Here is a 22633-nt window from a genome sequence, read left to right as displayed (position 1 = left end):
AAATCAACGTCGATGCGGCTTTCTCCCCCTCCTCTTCCTTAGCTTGTATTGGGTGTGTGGTCAGAGATGACACGGGCTCGTGGGTTCGGGGTTGGTCTAAACGACTTCTTGCTCCTAACCCCTTTGTTGGCGAGATCTTAGCTATTAGAGAGGGTCTGAGTGCCGGTCTTGCGTCCATGGATCGTTTTATTATTGCCTCTGATTGCCTTAATGCGGTTACTTCTATTTTAAGCAAGGCTCCACCTTGTGGTCAATTTGCTAATGTTATCCTTGAGTGTAGGGACCTCGTGGAAAGCTCTCCTCGGTTGAAGATCGTATTTGAAAAAAGATCGGCCAATGGAGTTGCGGATGCTCTCGCCAAGGCCGGTTTATTTGATGATAGTTCTAGTAATGAATGTATTAATTGGGACTCGACACCACCTTTTGTCCTTCGATTATGTACTAATGACTTTGTAGCAGCTATTGAGCCGCTCCCCCAGACCCGCCCCCTTGATGTACTTGTTCCTTTGGACTTTTTAATTTATTATGCACGTTTTTCTCCAAAAAAAAAGTAATAATAACAATAATTATAAATTATTTAATACTCACTGCATAGCAGATCAATGGTAACACTTACCTAATACAGCTGTATCATACCAATGGTAACATTCCTTATTTGGTCAACAACATTACCAAATTATCCTTATACCCATTTGACACAAAATGTCATTATATACCCCACCTATCAATCCACAATTAAATACCCCACCTATTTTTTCCCTTTTTACCCCTACTTTTACCCTCTTTTTTTAAAAACCCCGTTTTTTACCATGTTGCCATTGGTTTGGTCTGATATGGATGTAAATTCCGTTTTTATGTACAATACTTACCATAATCAAATAGAAAAGTTCAACCATGAAATATGAATGATTAGTGAATGAAAATTATTATCGGTTTAATAGCCATTACACAATCATTAAATTACCATCTTTTAATTTGCTTTTTCATTTATTTTGTAAGTTACGATTATTATTAAATCGGTTTTTGATTAGTGAGCATCTCAATAGGTGAATTTATTAGCGAAAACTATTACTGAAAATGGTGGGTGTTTAATTGTACTCCCTCTATTTAAAAGAACTATCTATGTTTGTTTAAGATATGTGAGGTTTATGTTAATCAAACGCATAGAATTCATTTGAATAGGTACTTGTAACATCTAATCCTTTAAAGGCCTTACCATTACGATTTACGAGCAATAATAATATTCTCATAGCTCTTATGGTACTCGTAACACCTTTTTTTTATACTTGTTGAATATGATAATAGAATTGAATATGTACCTGCAATTTACTATTAACAATAATATGATTACATTGAATATGTACTTGCGAGCTGAGCTTCAATTCTTTAGTCAATAATTGTTGGTTGCTCCCTTTAGTGGTATATATTCTTAAATATCTATATTTGGTCATCATTTTAAAGAATGTACTAACATGTTACACTTCAACTATTTTTCTTTTATATCAAAGAAAAAAAAAAGATCTTGCACTTCTCTCCCAGTACTCCAGCAGTACTCTCATGTTAGAATTCTTGCATGTCTCTTTGTTTTGCTCTTGACTTTGATTCTTGTCAATTTTGCTTTTCTGTCTGCTACTTTCCTTTATGTCAATTAATAATGCCATGCGAATGAATGAGGCGGAAGGTGTTCCTTTCGTCCTACTTCTTTCTTTTCAACTCCTCGCAAGTCACATCTTGTAAATGTTTCCTTCAAACCTTGTACTAAATCGCACTTTTGATAAAAAAAAATATAGTCATGTCTTTGCGAATATAACGACTTTTGGTATGGTAAAAATATATGATCGTTTTGCTAAAAAAAATGATTTTTAGTGTGAAGTTAGCATAAATAGTACTACGTACTCCTACTACATATGAGAAAAAATTACAAAATTTGGAGTTTTAAAAATAGGGTATACAAAATGAAGAAATCAATAGCACCTCGATTAAATAAGAGACGATGTGTATTATATACTAATAATCAATAAATAAGCACAACACACTAACCTTTGCTTAGTGATTTGGTGTATATTAGCAATGGCTTTGACAACTTTGAGGTTAACCTACATATTAAAACATTAAAACAATGAAAAAATAAGAACAAATTAGAGAAACCGGCTAATTAGGTAAAAACTACTCCCTCCCAGTCACTATAATGTTCCCTCTTTTCCAAAACGGATTATTCAAGTAATGTTCCCCTTTCTATTTTTAGAAACTTTTACTCTTATTTTATTCATTTCTCTCTCCTATCACCAAACCCCACACAACTCTTTTACTCCTATTTTATTACTTTTCTTTATGTTTTGACCCCACTATTTTTTATTTAACTACTAATAATTCATCCCTCTCTCCTATCACCAACCCCACACAACTCTTTTACTCCTATTTTAATACTTTTCCTTAAGTATCGTGCCATTATCAAAGGGGAACATTATGACGACTGGGAGGGAGTATGATATTATTATCACTTTAGCTGAGATTAAAAGTTTCAGAGTCAGTTTATATATTAGTATACAAAATAGCGGTTACAAACATTTTAATTGTTCAGCATTTACTATCGCATTATATAGGGAATGATTAATTGTTGGATATAATGGCATAATGATGATCCGACTGCCACATTCAAGCATATGATCGACTTAAGTGGGCTGGGTATGCGGGAGGTTTATTGGGTATGTAGATTGTAGATAAGTGCATTTGGAGGATGTTAGAAGATGCCATGTGTCATTTCAATGCCATTTAGTGCAACCGTGTCATTCATAAAACAAATGTGGCATTCCATTAATCAGATGTGGCATTTTTCAATCACACGTGGCTTTAATGACGTGGACTTTAGGAGTCATTTTAGTTTAGGCTTTTAATAGTATTTTATAGATTAAAACCTCATTCAATACTTCTTCCAAATAACATAAACAACCATTAAATAAAAAATTTCAATATTTTTTTGTGTATCAGTTTAGGGGGTGTTTGGTTGGAGCTTTTGGAATGGATTAGAATGGATTCAATCCATTCTAGTGTTTGGTTGGAGTGATTTAGAATGGAGTTAGATACCCAATGGATTCTAACTCCGTCCCCAACCCCTTGGATTCTAACTCCGCCCCCAACCCCTTGGAATCCCATACCCACTCTTCTACCTTGGATTCAAACTTCATTCCTCCCTTCTATAATTTACGGTGAACCAAACAAGATTAGGCAAGTATGAATTTAGAACCCCATACTACTATACTATCAAACCCCATTCCATTTCATTCCAACTTGTTGAAACAAACGACTCCTAAATAGAGAACTAATTTTGTAGTCATAAAAAATTAATTTTAATAAAAAGATAATAATTTAACGAAATAAAATGTAGGGATGGCAATAGTGGCTCAATCCGAACCGAAACCGAACCGAACCGAAGGAAAAAGTTCGATCCAAATCCACCTTTGGAAAACCCATAACCGATCCACTATTTAAAAATCCATATCCAAACCCACCATTGAAAAACCCGAACCAAATCCAAACCCGATCCATTCATACCCGAACCCGATCCATTCAAATATTTTTGAAAATTTTGGGTTTATTAAGCTTGAAATTTCAAATTTGTTATATTAGACGAATTTTTTATATGGCTAAAGGAAGTTTTGGATCGAGTTTTGGATTATATGGTGGATCGGGTATGGATTTGGAGCAGATATGGATTTGAAAAAGGTATATTGGATTGGATATGGATTTCAAAATTTTGGATATGGATCGGGTTTGGATATGAATCGGTGATCCATTAAGTAAGTGGATCGGGTGTGGATCTCGCAAAACCCGATCCAACCCGATCCATTGCCATCCCTGATAAAATGTAATAATTAAAAAAATCACTTATTTAGTGAATGGACTTAATTACAATTTAGCTTTTTTATATAAGAAAGATTCTTCTTGGACGAACAAACTAACAATACCTATTCTTTAGGAAATAGGGAATTGCATTAGCCTAGTTTTATGGTGATTACATAACCTACAAATACAATACAATCATATCTTCTTCAGTTTCTGAATCCATAATTCCCATAAACATTGCCTACAATGGCTACCCTTCCTACGGACGTACAATCCTACATACTCACAAAATTACCGGCGAAATCCCTTGGCCGCTTCAAGTGCGTATCCAAATCCTGGCAAACTCTAATCTCGTCCCCTAATTTCATTCGCCTGTACCACCAGCATGCCCTTTCCTCAGACACGAATCGCTACATAGTCTTTATAGAAAACCGCGATACCCGCCGATACTCCGATACCCTCCAACTTCACCACCTTAACTCTTCACTTGCTCCCCCTTTAGTCTGCCCTTTCTCTTGCCCTAAACCACAATCCGCTAACATGGCACCTTGCAAGGTAAAAATTGTCGCGTCAACAGAATTCTTCCTGTTGACGCGATGTGATTCCAATGAATCCAGCCTCGATTTTTCTAGCCTCGTCTTGGTGAACCCGACTACAGGTAGCTACTACACTCTTCCCTTCGATAAAAAGCCATCATCATACGGATCACTAAAGGCTAGTAGTTTAAAATACGGGCTATGCTTCGATGAGGCCAACGACAATTATAAAGTCGTTAGAATAATTGAATATGAATATGAAACTGAATCTGAATCGGACGATATTTTCCACGGTATGATCACGAAAAGAGAAGTAGTTATTTACAGCATGAAAAAAAACAAATGGAAAAAAATTGAGAGAAAGCGGACTAGGTCTTATCGGATGAAAGGAGATATTGCTGTAGTCGGCCGTTTACTCCATACGATTTTTCACTATTCCGGCAATGATCTCACAAAGGAAGAATTTAGGATCGGTTGTTTCGACATTATAGCTGAAGAATGGGTTCATGATGTTACTCTGCCTCCTGTACAAAATCTTAATGGTTACGACCTACACGTATTTGAGGGGTTGTTATGTATTTCAGGAAGCGATAAGGAATCGGTGGCTGCAGGTACTTATACTAGTTACAGTGTGTGGGTTATGAAGGAGTATGGAGTAGAAGATTCTTGGGTGAAATTGATGAGTATTGTTTCTAACAAAATTTACCGTCCTATTGCTTACCGCGAAGGATCAAAACACGAACTATTATGTTTAATTGGCGATGAGTCTGATGACCCTTTTTCGCGAAAGATCAATACAGGAGCTAGTATGTTTACTTGGTACAACCTTAGAGATATTGAAGAAACGAGGGCTGAATTTTACGGAGGTCCTGGAGACGGAGATCAATTTAGTTCTGGGCATATATTGAGAGGAAGCCTTGTCTGTTTTCCTGGTGGCCAAAATTGGCCTATGAGGTCGAGATCGAGTGGATCAGATATATATACGGCTGCAGATGTGTACAATGTTGAAGTCGAAAAGCCGGCCCAAACAGGACACCGTTGCTCGAAGAAGCCGCGGACGATGAATAAGTAAAATGTACGGAAAGTGGTAGGGCGTCATCAACTGGTACTGAGTTTCAATTGCTTTTTATCAAAAGTTTAGGTAATTAGGTGAGTTTGATTTCAGGTACATCATGATTGATTAATGTTGTATGAGATAATATTTGATTGATTGATGAGGTGTGATTACTTTGACGCTCTATTGTAGTCGTGTGTGCAGATGTCAACAAGTTTAGTACTCGATCCGTAGTTGAGAAAGTCATAAAAGGTGTGCTCATGACTTGACCTGGATTTAAATTCCGTTAGTATCCAAATCGTCTTGACAATTCCCTTTCGACCAAAAAATTTACCAATATTCTTAACCTAATAATTTAAAATTGTTCTACTAGAGAGGATCAACGGAAATAGCGATATTACAATTTGTAGGACTCAAAATATCAATAACTTGAGAATTACATAAGTGTGTGAATCGAAACCAATTGATTTACCTTTTGTCTATCCCCGTTATTCATGATTTGAAATATTATGAGAAATACAGATTAGGAAGGTTAGAAGTTGTAGGTACAAGATATTTTGTACTAGGGTTAGCGCAAATTTTTCCGGACCGAGAAATTAACCGGATCGGATCATTTGGTCCACCGAAATCGGATCGGATTCATTCAGGTCCAGCCCTCGGTCCACACTTCTGTTTCTGTCCTAACTCCTATCTAAGATCGGTTAATTTCGCTACTGACAGGATGAACCAAAATTTGGTGTTTTGTGACTAACTTCGCAACTTTATAAAATAATAAAAAAAAATCTTCTGAATAATATTATCAACTTAATGCGCTGGTTATTTATGCTAAAAATACTTTAATTAGCTAGTTTCTCTAATGTAATGAATTAAACTTTAATTATCATAAATTTAAATGAAAAATTATATACTTCGGTTCATTTAGGTCGACCAAGCCGGACCGAAAATATATTGATTCGGTCCGATCCAAGACCGAAAATATTAGCCCGATCTTTTTTTTGGTAACGAGGAACATCTCTCATTAGCAGCCTAGGGCGATACACCTTTGAGAGGCCAAACCCCGAGAGATACGCGACAGCACGGTAAGCCGGCACTCTCTTTTAACAGACCCCGAAGGTCCCCGTGCAATAACCGCATACTGCCCATGCAGGGAGTCGAACCCGGGACCTCGCAATTCATGCCAGTGCATGCTTTGAGGGTGACCCGCGCTCCACTGCACTCACAGCACTTGGTCCGATCTTCGTTCCACCTATATTTTCTTTTCGGTCTCCGGTCTGGACCGGTCAAGTCCGAATATTGTACATCATCTACTCCATTTTAATAATCGGCTAATTACATTAGCCCTAGCTTTACGGTAATTTCATCCAGTCCGAATATTGTACATCATCTACTCCTCCGTCTCAAAACCGTCAACAAACAATTTGACACCATTACAAAGCGGGGTGGTCAGGCTGGGGCCTCTTGTGTTTCGTATTTTTTAAATTTGTGTCAAGACCAAGACAGACTGAGGAAGTAGCAGCACTAGCCAAGCCCGAGAATGACACCTACATGTACGGGGCTGGCTAGGCCGCATAATACTGGCCCACCACAATTAATATATATACCACCAGAGTTGTATATGGTGTAGAAATCGAGCTCTACACTAAAGTTTTCGAGTTTTGTTTTAAAGATTCCGAACTATACTATAAAGTTTATAAAGTTTCTGAACTAACATACTTAAAACATGAAAAAAAAAATTAACTTTAATTTGTATAGTAGTATTTGTGCACTACACACGGCTGAGCCGGCTGGGCCACCATGAACAATAACCCTATCTCCAAGTAATACACCATAATACTAGAAACGGCTAGTTTCATAACGAATTATTGCATTAACCCTAGTTTTAGGGTAATTACCTAAATCATAATGCTATAAATACAATCATACATCTTCAGTTTCTGAATCCATACTTCTCACAAACATTATTGCCTACAATGACTACCCTTCCAAAGGACATATTACTTTCCATACTCGCAAAATTACCGGCGAAATCCCTTGGCCGCTTCAAATGCGTATCCAAATCCTGGCGAACCCTAATCTCATCCCCGGGTTTTATCCGGCTGCACCACCAGCACGCCCGTTCCTCGAACACAAACGGCCACATCGTCTTTAAAGGAAACTATCATACCCTCCACCTTCACCAACTTGACTCTTCGCTTGTTCCCCCTATAGGGCCTATACCCTGCCCCTGCCTTACCCCTCGAGTACTACTCGGTCCCAGCAAGTTTTGCAAGGTAAAAATTGTCGCGTCGACAGAATTCTTCCTATTGATGACAAGTTGTGGTTTCAATGAATACTACAAATACTATTCTAGACTCATCTTGCTGAACCCGATTACAGGTAGCTACTACACTCGTCCATACGATAAAAAGCCGTACATAACTAATGTTTTACGATATGGGCTATGCTTCGATGAGGCCAATGATGATTATAAAGTTGTTAGAATAATTGAATTGTGGAAGTACAACCCTAACCAGGCTCACAGGGAAGTTATTATTTATAGCTTTAAAAAAAATTCATGGAAAATTATTGAGGAAACGTTGGATAATTCGTATTTTATGAGGGGCGATGTTGCTGTAAGCGGCCATTTACTCTATACAATTTTTCGGTCTTACAGTGATGTCACATACGGGGAAGGTAAGATCGGCTGTTTCGACATTGTAGCTGAACAATGGACTAATGATGTTCCCTTACCTCCTATACATAATCTCAAGTATTACTATTTAGGCATACTTGAAGGAAGACTATGTGTTTTAGGGAACGACAAGGAAACGGGGGCTAAAACAGGTAATTATAGTGTTTGGGTTATGAAGGAGAACGGCAGCGTACAACAAGATTGTTGGGTGATGTTGATGAGCGATGTTTTGGAGAAAATTTGTCGTCCTATTGCTTACCGCGAAGGATCAAAACACGTGGTATTGTGTATATTTAATGAGAGATTTTGTTGGTACAACCTCAGAGATAAGACAATGGCCAGAGCTGGTTTTTATGGAGTTCCTGGAGACGGAGGTCAAATTAGTTCAGGTCATATATGCAAAGGAAGCCTTGTCAATTTTCCTGGTGGCCGAAGTATTTCGCGTATCAAGACGGATACAGAGACGAATACAGAGACGAATACAGAGACGAATACAGATCCAGTACGTTGCAGGAGGATGTGGATGCGTAAGAGGTTTATGCCGAAAAGCCTGCTGCCCAAACACGACACCGTTGATCGAAGGCACCGTGGAAGATGAATTGCGTTTTAGTTTCATAGCACAAATACAATACAATATTAGTGGCGGAGATTCGAACCTGGAACCTTTTGTTCAGTGTTCACTATACTTATTCTAAATTTTATGTTTTTTCCCCTTTAAATAAACATTGTTAGTACAATAGTACGGAATTATAGGATTGATTTTTTATATGTGATGTGATTACTCTCACGTATGTTCACTTTTGTGCTATATTTTGCTTGTGTGTTGCGTGTTCTGTGTAAATACGCCATAATATTAGACACGGTACTTTGACACTCCAATTTAAGTCCAAAAAAATGAAATCACAAATTATTTATGTTCGTGTTTCTGTTATTCTAATAGACACCCGCTCGTGATATTTGAAACAAGTCTTCTAATTTGTCGGTAACTACAAAATTTGATCGGATTGTAGGCCAAATTTATTGAGCTGAGATTGCGCGTATCATGGAACCTAGATTAGTAGACTCGATTATTACACAAATCTAGAATAAAACGGTTTTTACATATTATTAATAAACGCGTATCAATGAACCCAGATTAGTAGACTTTCTGAATTCTGTATTTTTAGGACAAATGACCCTAGACAAAGTTGGTTAAAACTCTCCAAATAATTTATATTAGGCTTTGGATTTATGACTTAGGCATTTGTGAAGCTCCTTGAACTCAAAATAGAAGACGGATCAAAACCGGGTTGGAGAACATCTCAGGAATTCATTTGCATCTTGTAGGAGCCATATCTCTTAGCTCCGGATGAATATCAAGATCCATGACAGCTCATTGAAAAGCTAATAAAGTTAACTTTCACCTTAAAAAAGAATCACCCTTAAACATGGAGCAAATCTTGAGTTATTCAACATTTAGTGTTGATAGGCCATGAGATGTCCCTGGCTAGTTAAGAACTTAAGCTTTTCAATGACATAAGAATCAAATGATTTTCATGAGTATAACTTGAGATATAAGGCTTGGAAGTAAGGCCCGCTGGAATATATTACTTCAAAAAGCGATGAAATGCATGCAATTGTGTACTGTTCCTTGGACTGTTTCTTTTGGTTTAAAAGTGAATCACAATGCATACAATTGTTGCAGACTTAATGTTGTATGAGATAATATTTGATTGATTAATGAGGTGTGATGACTTTGATGTTATATGGTAGTCATGTGTGCAGATCAGCAGATGTCAACAAGTTTGGTAGCTGGGAAAGTCGTAAAAGGTGTGCTCATGACCTGACCTGGATTCAAATTCCGTAATATTCAAATCGCCCTGCCAATTCCCTTTTTGACCAAAAAATTCACCAATAATCTTACCCTAATAATTTGTCAGACTCAAAATATCATTTACTTGGGAATTACGTAGGTGTATGAATCGAAACCAATTGATTTACCTTTTCTCTATCCCCGTTTTTCATGATTTGAAATATTTTAAGTCCTAAGATATTAGTAAAAGAGAAATATAGATTAGTAAGTTTAGAAGTTGTAGGTACTAGGTATTTTGTACTCGGATTAGAGCAAATTTATCCAGACCGAGAAATTAGCCGGATCGGATCATTTTGTCTAGACCGAAATCGGATCGGATTCATTCAGGTCCAGTTCTCGGTCCACACTTTTTGAAGCTTCTGTTTTATGTCCTAACTCCTATCCAAGATCGGTTAATTTTGCCAGGGACCGGATGAACCAAGATTTGGTATTTTGTGACTAACTTCACAACTTTATAAAGTAATAAGAAAAAAAATTCTGAATAAGTATTACTCTCTCTGTCCCGGTCATTTGTTGTCCTTTTTTCATTTTTGGGTATCTCGGTCATTTGTTATTTCTATTTTAAAAATGAACTTATTGAGTAATTTGATCATTCTCATTCAATTTGTTCCACTTGTCATTTAGTTATTGGTCATCTCCTCCTTCCTTGGTCTTTGTGCCAAACCAAAGGACAACAATTGATCGGGACGGAGAGAGTATAAACTTAATATTATTGGTTACTAGATTTTGTGCCCGTGCGTTGCACGGGTAGCTAATTTTGAAACTTTAAAATTATACACCTATATAACTTGGTATGTGATATGATGAGCAATCCAAATTATGTGGTCTTTAAGTAAAAATTGATTCCCTCTATTTTATTAATATCTTACACTTTTAAAGTGTCACATTTCTTAAGAATTTAATAATACTCACCTTAGAAAGTTAGTGAATTCATAACACTTAGCTTATAATGAGGTTTCTTCTTTTTCTCTGTTGTGACAACTGTCAACCATCTCATTATACTCATATGATGGTCTGACGGGTATTGTATTTTTAAGAATTCTACACATAATAGAATTGGAGTTCAAAATCTTATAATTTAAAAATAACTATGGGAAATACTTTAACAAATGTCTATTTTTTGGTATGATTCATTATTTAGTTCTTCTAAACATGTGTATATGTATAATGTACTTAGACAATCTCAAAATTTTAAACTTCAAAAGTAGGCAGAATGTAAAATTGGATGTTAGTATTATTTTAGTTTAGCTGCAATTATTTTTGTGTAGTCGTTCTTTTTTTTTTTTTTTAATGTCATCTTAAATTCATTATTTGGTGAACAAAAAAATAATTACAGTAAAATGGAGAGGAAAATAAGGAAATCCTCAAGTCGTCACAAAACTAAATTTGACTCAACCTTTTTTTGTAGTGTCAAACCTGTAAATTTTAATCTGTGAAATTTTACCTGTCTCGTTAATTTACGAAACGCTACATGCTCCGTTGGTGGTGTTAATTTACGAAACGCGACCTGCTCCTTTGGCGTCATCAGGTCAAAGATAAGTTTGTTTTTTATGACCAGTGTTTGATTGCGACGGTCTTTGCTGAGGTTGTTGGAGGCTCAAACGATAAGGGTCGAAGTTGATCCTAAGTGGTGCTAAAAGGGTCGATAACAGGCCTGGTCAGAAACTCTGTTTTTGACAAAACACAGGGGTAGTTTCTGTTCGTTTTGGCGAGGGTTTTGGGTACGATTTTTTATCGGGATTGCAGTGGAGATGCGAAGTATGGTGTGTGTCGATTTTGTTGGTCACGGTGGTGAATTGTTGTGATGGCCTAGAAGGTAATGGCTTACCACCTTCCGTGTTTCTGAACCTCTTGTTGGATTCTTTGGATTATTTAAGTTATCCTGAGTTCGGAAATCGGGGTTGCCACTTCGCGTTGGGCTTTGGTTTGGACGGATTTGGAGGGTAATAATCTCATTGTTTGTTTATTAAGCTGAATTGGAGGGATTTTTATCCTCTCTACAGTCTATAAACCAGATTAAAATCATTTCAACATATGAAAGATTTGGAACGAAAGTCACCGCTTGCCGTCCCTCTCCTCTTTCCCCTTCCTTCCCAAATTTGTATCTAAACCAAGTGTTAAGCTTATAGATGCCCATTTTTACCTTCATTTTCACACAAAGTAAGATAGGTGGTTTCAAATTGTTTGGTCTTGCAAACTTTAGTTTTTTTTAAATTTCTTACACGTCATTTTCATAAAATCCATCGTCAATTTCTCTCGTTGTATTTACCTTTCCATTGCGGTCATATTTGCAAGGCTGTGTTTATTTTTTCGGAACCCCATTTTCAATGTTCATATGAGTTCTACTCTCTATCCTTGGTCACGAACCAACATCTATGAAAATTGAAGCACTCAAAGTCGGTGTATGTCCTTGATCTTGATGCATACTCTTACTCCCTTATCGAGCTTATGCTTTGAATTCTCTCTTTTTCTCTCAGGTCATAGAACTGATAATTAGCACGAACACATGTATGATAGTTGTGTGACATAGCATATAATATCTTGTTAAAATCTGAAACAAAGGATGAACACAAGACCATAGTTAAAAGCTTTAACAATCAAGTATAAATTATAGGAACAAAGAAGAAACACAAGGTCATAGTTGTTGGCTTCGTCGTAATATAATAATTTATGCTACCTCGTAGAATTATGCACCATGACTAAGTTGAACGGCTTTTTAAGATAATTCCATAATTGTACCTGTCAACATGATGAATGCTCATTAGAAAAAAGTCGAATACAAATTATGTGGCAAAATTAGGTCTAAAAATTAAGAAAACAAAGAGAAACTAATTAAATGATCATGAAAAAAATAAATGATGCGACGTGAAACGAAATTGTTTGGCATATTAGAGATGTATGTATGTACTATATATATTGTAAAAATATAGTGTCCTAGTTGCTATTGAAGACGAAATAGAGTTTTGATTGGTTTCAACACCTCGATTTTGATAGTTTCTGTTGAACGTTATCTTACAAATGTTGTAGGATTCTAGGTGATATTTTTTCTTATTAGTTTATCTTATCAAGTTCATATCTTTAATTAGTTCACATATTTGATTTTTATCTAGTTTATTTTTTATAATTTAAAAATTATTAGGTGTTTTAGAAAAGTTGGAATCTCTGACAATGCCTGAAAAAAGCCTCTTTTATATATATACTAGATTTAATCGCACGGGCCTATTTTTAGTATTCTTTTGTATATATTGCAAATGTAATTAAATGATAAGATGTCGCTCGTGTAAGCTGGGGTGTTTACGGTGCTCAAGGCAGCCCCTGACTCTATTTTTCTCTATTTATACATTACTTTTCGATGTTTTGTAATCTAGAATCCATTTTTCATTACTTAATCGTTTCATAAATACCTTCCATTTTACATTAAATTTTTAAATTTAAATTTTTTCAAAAAATGATAAGATGTCGCTCGTGTAAGCTGGGGTGTTTACGGTGCTCAAGGCAGCCCCTGACTCTATTTTTCTCTATTTATACATTACTTTTCGATGTTTTGTAATCTAGAATCCATTTTTCATTACTTAATCGTTTCATAAATACCTTCCATTTTACATTAAATTTTTAAATTTAAATTTTTTCCTTGATTTTTTTTCTACTAGTGCACGTATACACTCACTTCTCCACCATATCATGATTATCTTTAATTATTTATTAGAAGTGGGAGTTTAAGAGGGACACTAAACAACGTTGTGTTTTTAAATATTGTTATTTTCGTGTAAAATGTATTACGCTATATACGGAGTAATATTCTAGCATGACAAAATATTCAGTAGGTCATCTCAAAGTAAATAATAACTTCGAAAGTGGATGGCAAACTTGAACACTCTACTATTATTTTAATTTTATTTGAAAAAGTGCTAATACACCTAAAAAACCTCATTATAAGACATATATACTCCCTCCGTCTTGGACAACAAATAACCAGGACGGAGGGAGTATTAATAATTTTTATTACACTGTGAGTTTGTGATACATGATTAAATTATACAAATAAAATGAGAGTGATGTTAAAGATTATATTGAAATAAGGAGTTACTTACCTTTAAAAAAACTATTCTATTTTTTAAGTTAATTCTTGTAGTACGTTAAAATTAGTTAGTTATTAATAATGCTAAATAACTTTAACTTTAAAAAAACCATCCCTACAACATTTCTATGAACTACCCAATCCTATATAATTAGAGTCCATCAACATTCAACAGTACGACTACTAATTCACTAATGCATAAATATATAAACTATGAAAGGATTTAAATGACGTTAGGTAGATATTCTTTGTATCTATATGATAAGATAAAGATCTTCAGAAACAAAACAAAAAACAAATTTTACATCTTCATCACTTTAGCTTCCCAGTTTGATTAGATCTAAATACAACACCATGCCACCCTGCCCTTTTATCAAGCCTTTTAGATTCCGGTCATTTGTTGTCCTTTCTAATTTAAGAATGAACTTGATGAACAATTTGATCATTTACGCTCAATTTGTTTCACTTGTCATTTACTAATTGGCCCCTTCCTCTTTCTTTCATCTTTGTGCCAAAATCAAAGAACAACAATTGATCGGGACGGAGAGAGTGTATGATAAGATAAAGTGTAGTTGTTAGCACTACTACAAATACATGCAACCACAACGACCCTTTAACAACGATTATTCACGAAAATCACAATAGACGTTGTAGAATGTATGGCGCGAATTTTACTAAAATCAATTACAACGGGTATGGTTATAAAACCGTTGTTATTAGTTTTAACAACGGGTCACACATGCACAACCGTTGTTAATAATTTGGCGCAAAATTGGCGCAAAGTTAGTGAAAAGTAATCACAACGGTTATTTTTGAAACCCGTTGTTAAAACTTATTTAACAACGGGTGTTTTTTACAACCGTTGTTAAAACATATTTCACAACGGTTGTTGTTTAATAACCGTTGTCAATACCTTCCATACTATAAACCACACAAATGTGTCTCTCTGCTGCACCACAAAACACAACCCTTAATACACAAACACAAACACAAACACAGGAGACAAACAAACACAAAACACACACTCTCTTTCTCTCTTTCTCTCTTTCTCTCTTTCTCTCTTTCTCACTTTCTCATCGTCGCTTTATCTTCTCGCCACACTTTGTTGATTTCATCGTCTATTACGTTCGTATTTTATCGTAAATCTCGCCGTCTTTGTTAGTTTCATCGTCATTATTTTCTTTTTCTATTTATTTCTTTTGCATGTATGTGTTTTTATCGACCATTATGTTATTTGAATCTAGTTAGTTAGTAAAACAATGAAGAAGCAAGATGAAGAAGCAAGATAAACATAATTAATATATATATATATATATATATATATATATATATATATATATATATATTTATAAATACATAAATTAAAAAAAAAAAAATTACATATATAAAAATGCAATTCTTATATTTTCATAGAGGATCTTATTCCGCTCTATCGTATCCGTCCTCTCCTCCTTGGCTATTTGGAGGTTCCGTTCGTGATTGCTATATCGTCATATAGCCGCAAATCGCTCTCGCTCCGTCAAGCCATCTTCTTTGGCGTGCTTGATGCGGATCGAGCATCCGCAAGGTAGCTCCTGAAACTTTCCTCAATATGGAGGAACCGGCGGATGAAGTTGTTGTTGTTCTCGATCATGGTAAGAGTCTTAAGGATGAAATCATTCATTTTGTTGGAGTTTTTGGAGTTTGTTTTGAAAGATTAAGTAGAGTTTGTTTTAGCAGTTAGGGTTTGGAGATGAATATATTGAGATAATGGAAATGTTAGTTGAGATAATGCAATGTATTTATACTAAGTAATGTGTGGGTTGAGTTACTTTTTAATTAATATATATGTTAGGAAGTTGTGCCATAATCATCATCATATCTCTCAATAATGCTGCTTCAAATCTTATTACTAACCCTTCTCATTCCATATTATCCGTTCATATGTACAGTGATGTCAGTAATAATGCATGCATCGGAATTCTAACGGGCCGTAATTATGCATGCATCTAGTAATATTTAATTTAATTTTTTTTTATTTTTTAAGAACAAACAACAACGGTTATTTACAAAAAACCCGTTATCTTTAGTTATAACAACGGTTTTGTATATTAAAACCCGTTGTTATAACTTTCCCCCCAAAATTGAGTCACACTTTCCACAACGGGTTTTTATACATAAAACCGTTGTTAATAGTTTTAACAACGGTTTCCTTAAGAAAATCAACCGTTGTTATAACCTTTTACAACGGACGCTTTAACAACGTCCGCTTTTTTATATAACAACGGTTTTTGACCGTTGTTATAGCCTGTATCTGTAGTAGTGTAGATTAACTACTTTAACATTTCAATGGAGTGCGTTGCTTGCCTGAGTCCCAGTTAGAGACCTTGTCGATGATCTCCTTATCCTCCTTTCCTTTATCAAGCTCGTTGGCTACATCGGTAACTGTGGGTGTCAAACCTCGGTTTCCTGAGTTCCTTTGCCTGAGTTCCTTTGAAGTCTGAATCTCAGAAACAGCTTCCATTTGTTCATTCTGATTTCTGAACCTCAGTTTTAACAGATATTTGATTCTGAGAGGGTTCATCCTCCACCACAGGTTTCGGAACCATGCTTGGGATTGAAAATAAAATCATTCAAATTAATATATACCCGTTGCATGCTTAGAACAAACCACAAGTAAATTATCCATAAGCGTCATTATTCGTAATCTCAACATAAAATTAGAGCTGATCAAAAGCGGGCTTGAGCCGGACACGGACCGGGCCCAACTGCTAAAAAAGTATCCGGTGGGCCTTATTTTATAGCCCGAGCCCGCTAAGCGGGCCAGTTTCCACTGTCTGTACCCGCCCACTTCAAAAGAACGGGCCGGCCCGCGGGCCTGATTAAAATCAAATACAGAAATTAGTGTTTCTATTAAAATACGAGTTTGTTATCGCTACATCTCACTAAAGGTACTATCTTTATACGACAACCCCGTTAGCATACTAATTTTCAAAAGGTACATCTCACTAAAACTTAACAATTGTCTTTAAAAGCTTACCCTTAAGAAAGTATACTAATTTCAAAAGATGAGTTTACTAGATTTTGGAAAAAACAGAAGTTTGACAATGCTCTACTACAAACATCAAAAGTTCATGTTTGCTTTGGTCTTTGTGCGGCATTGTTAGCGGTTACATACACTCCCGTGTAATAAATACTTAAAAGGTACTATCTTTATACAACAACCCCGTTAGCATGTCGTCCATTCTCGAAAAATCTTTATACGACAAGTGTAAATACCGACAATCTTCCACTTATACGTAAGGCATAAGTATTCATTTGCGCTACCTAATTGCTTTAGAGTGTACAAATTATAAATGAAAGGAGCGGAGAAGGTCGGAGGATTGAGGGTTTTTGAGGACTTTTATGAGGTTACTTTTAATAGCGGGCTGCCCATGGGCAATTTTATTTAGTCCAAGCCCGTCCATTTATTCTAGCGGACCTAGTTTTCTTGTTCGTTACCCGTTTAATTTATTATTTTTCTTGTCCAAAATAGCGGGCCGGACGGTCTGGGCCGAACGGGCCAACCCGCATTTGATCAGCTCTACATAAAACCATTCAATTCAGCGTGCAAACAAAATCATTAAATAAAGATAGTAACTGAAATCGAAGAATAATAACAAACAATACAATAAGAATATACATTGGAATATAGATGCTCGTCTATTACCGTAAATATCCCGGTATCAATTGTGATACACGACGTATAGAGAAACAATGTGAAAAGTTGGAAAAATAAGTAGGTGAAGACTTGTTAATATAGTAAGCAAATTTGTTAGTGTGTTGATTTAGGATTCTAACCTAAGATAGAGTTTGATCATTTATGATGTAGCAAATTTTATCTTTCTATTTTAATAGTTGTTGACAATACGTATTATCTTCTAGTTGTATGTGAATTGGTCTTATCTTCCGATTATAATCTATCTTTTAGTTTATTTAAATTTGTTTATATTATTTATTTTTTGTATGAGAAATTGTATATATTATCTTTTGTTGTAGGTCTTTTAAAAAACTCTAAAATCGCTCGAAAAAAGCTTTCTTTATTAATATAGATGAGTAGGTCTCCTGAGACACGGTCTCTTAATAAGCTTTATTGAGAGACTATTGTACAATTTTAAGAAAAAATTGTACTAAAGGTAATAAAATAGTTGCAAATTATGATTAATGATAAAATGGGTACATTTATTATGTAAATAGGTACGAAATTACTATGTCACGATCAACAATAAAAAGGGTACGAAATACAAATAAAAGGGTACGAAAAATTGGTCTCTCAATAACTTAGTGAGAGACCGTCTCTCCCAAGTTTTAATAAATATAGATAGATATATTGATATTGATTGATTGATTTATGCTAAATATACTTTAATCAATTAGTTTCTCTAATGTAATGAATTAAACTTTAATTATCATAAATTTAAATGAAAAATTATTTACTTCGGTTCATTTTGGTCAACCAAACCGGACCGAAAAAATAGTTATTCAGTGTGATCCAAGACCGAAAAAATTAGGTCCAATCTTCGTTCTACCTAAATTTTCTTTTCGGTCTTCAGTCCGAATATTGTACATCTACATCATCAACTCCGTTTTAATAATCGGCTTATTACATTAGCCCTAGCTTTAGGGTAATTTCATCCTGCAATATACCGAGTATATATATTGAGTTTCTAATTCCTTATTTCCATTGACCGTCGTCTACAATGACTACTCTTCCAATTGACGTATTACATTCCATACTCGCAAAATTACCGGCAAAATCCCTTGGCCGCTTCAAATGCGTATCCAAATCCTGGCGAACTCTAATCTCATCCCCGATTTTTATCCGGCTACACCACCAGCACGCCCGTTCCTCGGACACAAGCGGCCACATCGTCTTCACAGGAATCTGTCATACCTTCCACCTTCACCCCCTTATTAACTCTTCCCTTGCTCCCCCTATACCCTGCCCCTGCTCTTGCCCTATGCGGTCTGAAGACAGGGCGTTTTGCACGGTAAAAATTGTCGCATCGACAGAATTCTTCCTATTGACACGTTGTGAGTTTGGCAAATACAGTGAATATTGTTCTAGACTCATCTTGCTTAACCCGATCACAGGTAGCTACTACACCCTTCCCTACGATAGAAAGTTATCGTACAGTAGTAATGTTTTACAATATGGGCTATGCTTCGATGAGGCCAACGACGATTTTAAAGTCGTTAGAATAACTGAATTTTGGGGGTACACCAGTAACCAGGGTAACCCAAGTTACACGACTAACAGGGAAGTTATTATTTATAGCTCGAGAAAAAAGTCGTGGAAAAAGATTGAGAAAACGATTGATACGTCTTATTATATAAACGGAGATGTTGCTGTAAGCGGCCGTTTACTTTATACAAATTTTCACTTGTACCATGATATTCCAAATAGAGAAGATATGAGGATCGGTTGTTTCGACATTGTAGCTGAACAATGGACTAATGATGTTCCCCTGCCTCCGATACAAAATCTCAAGAATTATCGTTTAAGCATATTTGAGGGAATGCTATGTGTTTTAGGAAACGACAAGGAGGCGGACGCTGCAGATGGTAATTATAGTGTGTGGGTTATGAAGGAGTACGGCGTACAAGATTGTTGGGTGATGTTGTTGATAACTGTTTGGAACAAAATTTACCATCCTATTGCTTACCGCGAAGGATCAAAAGACGAGGTATTGTGTATATTTGATGAGAGATTTTATTGGTACAACCTCAGAGATGGGACAAGGTCCAGGGCTGATTTTTATGGAGTTCCTGGAGACGGAGGTCGAATTAGTTCAGGTCATATATGTAAAGGAAGCCTTGTCGATTTTCCTGGTGGCCAACGTCTTTGGCCCATCAGGACGAGAACATCAGATCGGATACGTTGGGGGAAGATGTGTAAGAGGGTGAAGCCGAAAAGCCTGCTGCCCAAACACGACACCGTTGATCGAAGGCACCGTGGAAGATGAATTGCGTTTTAGTTTCATAGCACAAAGACAATACAATATTAGTGGCGGAGATTCGAACCTGGAACCTTTTGTTCAGTGTTCACTATACCTTATTCTAAGTTTTATGTTGTTTTTCCCCTTTAAATAAACATTGTTAGTACGGAATTATATGAGGAGATTATATATGATTACTATGTTCACTTTTGTGCTATATTTTGCGTTTGTGTGTTGCGTGTTCTGTGTAAATACGCCATAATATTAGACACGGTACTTTGACACTCCAATTTAAGTCGAAAAGAATGAAATCACAAATTTATTTATGTTCGTGTTTCTGTTATTCTAATAGACACCCGCTCATGATATTTGAAACAAGTCTTCTAATTTGTCCGTAACTACAAAATTTGATCGGATTCTAGGCCAAATTTATTGAGCTGAGATTGCGCGTATCATGGAACCTAGATTAGTAGACTTGTTTATTACAGAAATCTAGAATAAAATGGTTTTTACTAAATCCCGCACACTTTATCACTTTATTCCAATCCTACCCTTCATCCTAAAAAATATAAAAAAGTTTCCCCCTTTTCGACTTTTCCCTTTCCAAAACTTAATCAATTGGTTAATAGTTCAACAATTATGCATCTTAATTCGCACATGTCATAAGTAATTTTGTTGTTTAATCAACAATTTTGGCCTAATTGGTATTTGGCCTAATTGAGATTAATGAATTGCATAATAATTAGTATATCGGCTTTTCTAAAATGTGCCTAAAGGCATGTATTGCACTATACAGATAGAATGGTGTTGTTTTCACCAACATACATACATCTAAAACTAGATATGAAATCGATCCATTGCCAGCAAGCTAGCTCAAAGTATATATAGTAACCGCGCTGAAACAAGTCGATCAGCGGTGTATATCAATCAAGACTACTAGAGTTTTATACAACTAACTATGATTACGGAAAATGAACTAATAAAGACTCAAAAACCAGCAGCAGCAGAATAATCTGTTTGGTTGGATCAACAGACAGTTTAAATCGTACTAACGGAGTAGTATAGTAATACGATTTAGTGGAGCCAGGAATTAGAGAGTGTATCAAGGGTAACAATAATGTCGCTGACGACATCTTCATCTTGATCTTCTGCAGACATCAGAAAACGAGCCTTGTGTAGTAAAAACAAATCAGCTGATGATTCTCCAATGTGGGACTGAAACAAGACGTGCTGCTCCGGAACTGTCAGAAACAGCACACGAGCTTTATCCGCTATAAAAGACGCCTTCTCCATGAACGTCATAAAATTCCAATCAAACCAGACCTGGAAGGTACGCTGTTCAAATTTCAAACTCATTAACATTATATTGCGGCCATTAATTAATATGTATATATGAGGCACTCAAGTGGTAGTTACCTCATTCTGGCTATACTGATACACCCATTTTCGATTGCTTCTAATCTGAAACGTTGCAACGCCGTCCTTCCAATCAATAAAAACTGTAAACAAGAAAATTAAATCAAGATCAGATGCCATTTTTTTCGTTTCTCAATATACATACATACGTAATTAATATGAATTCATCGTATATATAATATATACCTGTATCATCACTAAGATCATCTGCCGGCAACATCTCCATACACTCACACATCTCGCTAATGTCATTAACTGGTACAGTAATTTCACTTAACACCGTGAGATTCGGAAACTTTGTAACACGAGGACCTTTTTGAACTTCAATACCAACAGGGGGTTCGACCTCATTTCCTGGTTTAAACCAAAAAATCGAATCAACATCACAATCTTCATTTATTTCAGATCAACATCAAAAGAACAATCAGAGCAGAGAATATCGACAAATTAACATTTTTCTGATAATCGTAATAATCTTCATTAAAGAAAACAGGAATAAACATACCAAACCAGATACGAAGTCGATCAGTTCCCTTAAGATGATAAAGAACCACAAAATCATCATCATCATTGAGATTAAGAGGAAAACGCTCAGAAATTGAATGCAAAGGAGACAACAGATCAACAGTATCAGTATCATTTTCATTGTTCTGAAACTCGATCGTATCAGAAGACTTGAGCAATAGAGTGGCAGTAGCGTCAACAGTATCAGCAGTAACCCAAATCGCGAGACTGTCACTAGCGGCACTAACAGTCCCGGCTCCATCATTGCTGAAATTAGTATCAAGAAGAGCTTCAATTGCATACTTAAATGCCACAAAAGGTTTCATTTTTAGGTAAAAGCTTTTATTAGGATCATCAGGTGTTGTAATTTCTTGTAGAGGAACAGCAGCCATGGGGATTAATGGAGTTTTCTTGGGAGTTTTCAGTGGTTGGCGGGAAAGTTAGTTAAAAGAAAGAAGAGAGAGAGAGAAAGTGAGGAGACGGAATTAGTTTGTTGTAACTAATTATGGGGTTGTTATATACTATTTATAGGAATCCTTCGAGTTAGTTATAAATTTTTTTCACAAATTTTCATTGGTGACGCGTAATGTATCAAGATTCTAGCCTGATTTCGGGTCCGGATATCAATTCTTTAAATTGATTGAATGAATTTTTTTTAAAAAAAAAGAGTCATAAATTAGGATTTTATTTTTTGTCGTTGAAAAGATTGACTAACCAATTAT

The 22633-nt window shown here is 35.7% G+C and overlaps 4 protein-coding genes across 4 annotated transcripts; 3 read left to right on the top strand and 1 right to left on the bottom strand.

The window, feature by feature from the left end:
• Positions 1-4089: 4089 nt before the first annotated feature.
• On the top strand, positions 4090-5451 carry LOC141648639 (F-box protein CPR1-like). The gene has a single exon (XM_074457365.1). It carries the CDS (start codon positions 4090-4092, stop codon positions 5449-5451), a length of 1362 nt encoding a protein of 453 aa, XP_074313466.1.
• Positions 5452-7739: 2288 nt separating this feature from the next.
• LOC141648638 (F-box/kelch-repeat protein At3g06240-like) lies at positions 7740-8702 on the top strand. Its single transcript, XM_074457364.1, has one exon. It carries the CDS (start codon positions 7740-7742, stop codon positions 8700-8702), a length of 963 nt encoding a protein of 320 aa, XP_074313465.1.
• Positions 8703-19013: 10311 nt separating this feature from the next.
• Positions 19014-20018, top strand: LOC141648637 (F-box protein At3g07870-like). Its single transcript, XM_074457363.1, has one exon. The coding sequence runs from the start codon at positions 19014-19016 to the stop codon at positions 20016-20018; it is 1005 nt and encodes a 334-aa protein (XP_074313464.1).
• A 912-nt stretch (positions 20019-20930) lies between these two features.
• On the bottom strand, positions 20931-22416 carry LOC141645902 (uncharacterized). Its single transcript, XM_074454060.1, has 4 exons — positions 21913-22416; positions 21594-21761; positions 21408-21490; positions 20931-21326 (listed from the first exon to the last, which is right to left on the bottom strand). The coding sequence occupies exons 1-4, from the start codon at positions 22301-22303 to the stop codon at positions 21066-21068; spliced, it is 903 nt and encodes a 300-aa protein (XP_074310161.1). The 5' UTR covers positions 22304-22416; the 3' UTR covers positions 20931-21065.
• Between the last annotated feature and the right edge of the window lie 217 nt (positions 22417-22633).

The sequence above is a fragment of the Silene latifolia genome, chromosome 3, assembly GCF_048544455.1.
Source record: "Silene latifolia isolate original U9 population chromosome 3, ASM4854445v1, whole genome shotgun sequence".
NCBI lineage: Eukaryota > Viridiplantae > Streptophyta > Magnoliopsida > Caryophyllales > Caryophyllaceae > Silene > Silene latifolia.
This window is presented reverse-complemented; position numbering and strand designations above follow the sequence as displayed.

What these genes read in the sequence shown, in the direction of transcription:
- LOC141648639 (XM_074457365.1), top strand. Translation starts at nt 4,090, where the DNA reads ATGGCTACCCTTCCTACGGACGTACAATCCTACATACTCACAAAATTA.
- LOC141648638 (XM_074457364.1), top strand. Translation starts at nt 7,740, where the DNA reads ATGACAAGTTGTGGTTTCAATGAATACTACAAATACTATTCTAGACTC.
- LOC141648637 (XM_074457363.1), top strand. Translation starts at nt 19,014, where the DNA reads ATGCGGTCTGAAGACAGGGCGTTTTGCACGGTAAAAATTGTCGCATCG.
- LOC141645902 (XM_074454060.1), bottom strand. Translation starts at nt 22,303, where the DNA reads ATGGCTGCTGTTCCTCTACAAGAAATTACAACACCTGATGATCCTAAT. An exon ending in TCGACTTCGTATCTGGTTTG is followed by an intron (nt 21,762 to 21,912) that starts GTATGTTTATTC and finishes GGTTTAAACCAG; the next exon opens with GAAATGAGGTCGAACCCCCT. An exon ending in TGATCTTAGTGATGATACAG is followed by an intron (nt 21,491 to 21,593) that starts GTATATATTATA and finishes TCTTGTTTACAG; the next exon opens with TTTTTATTGATTGGAAGGAC.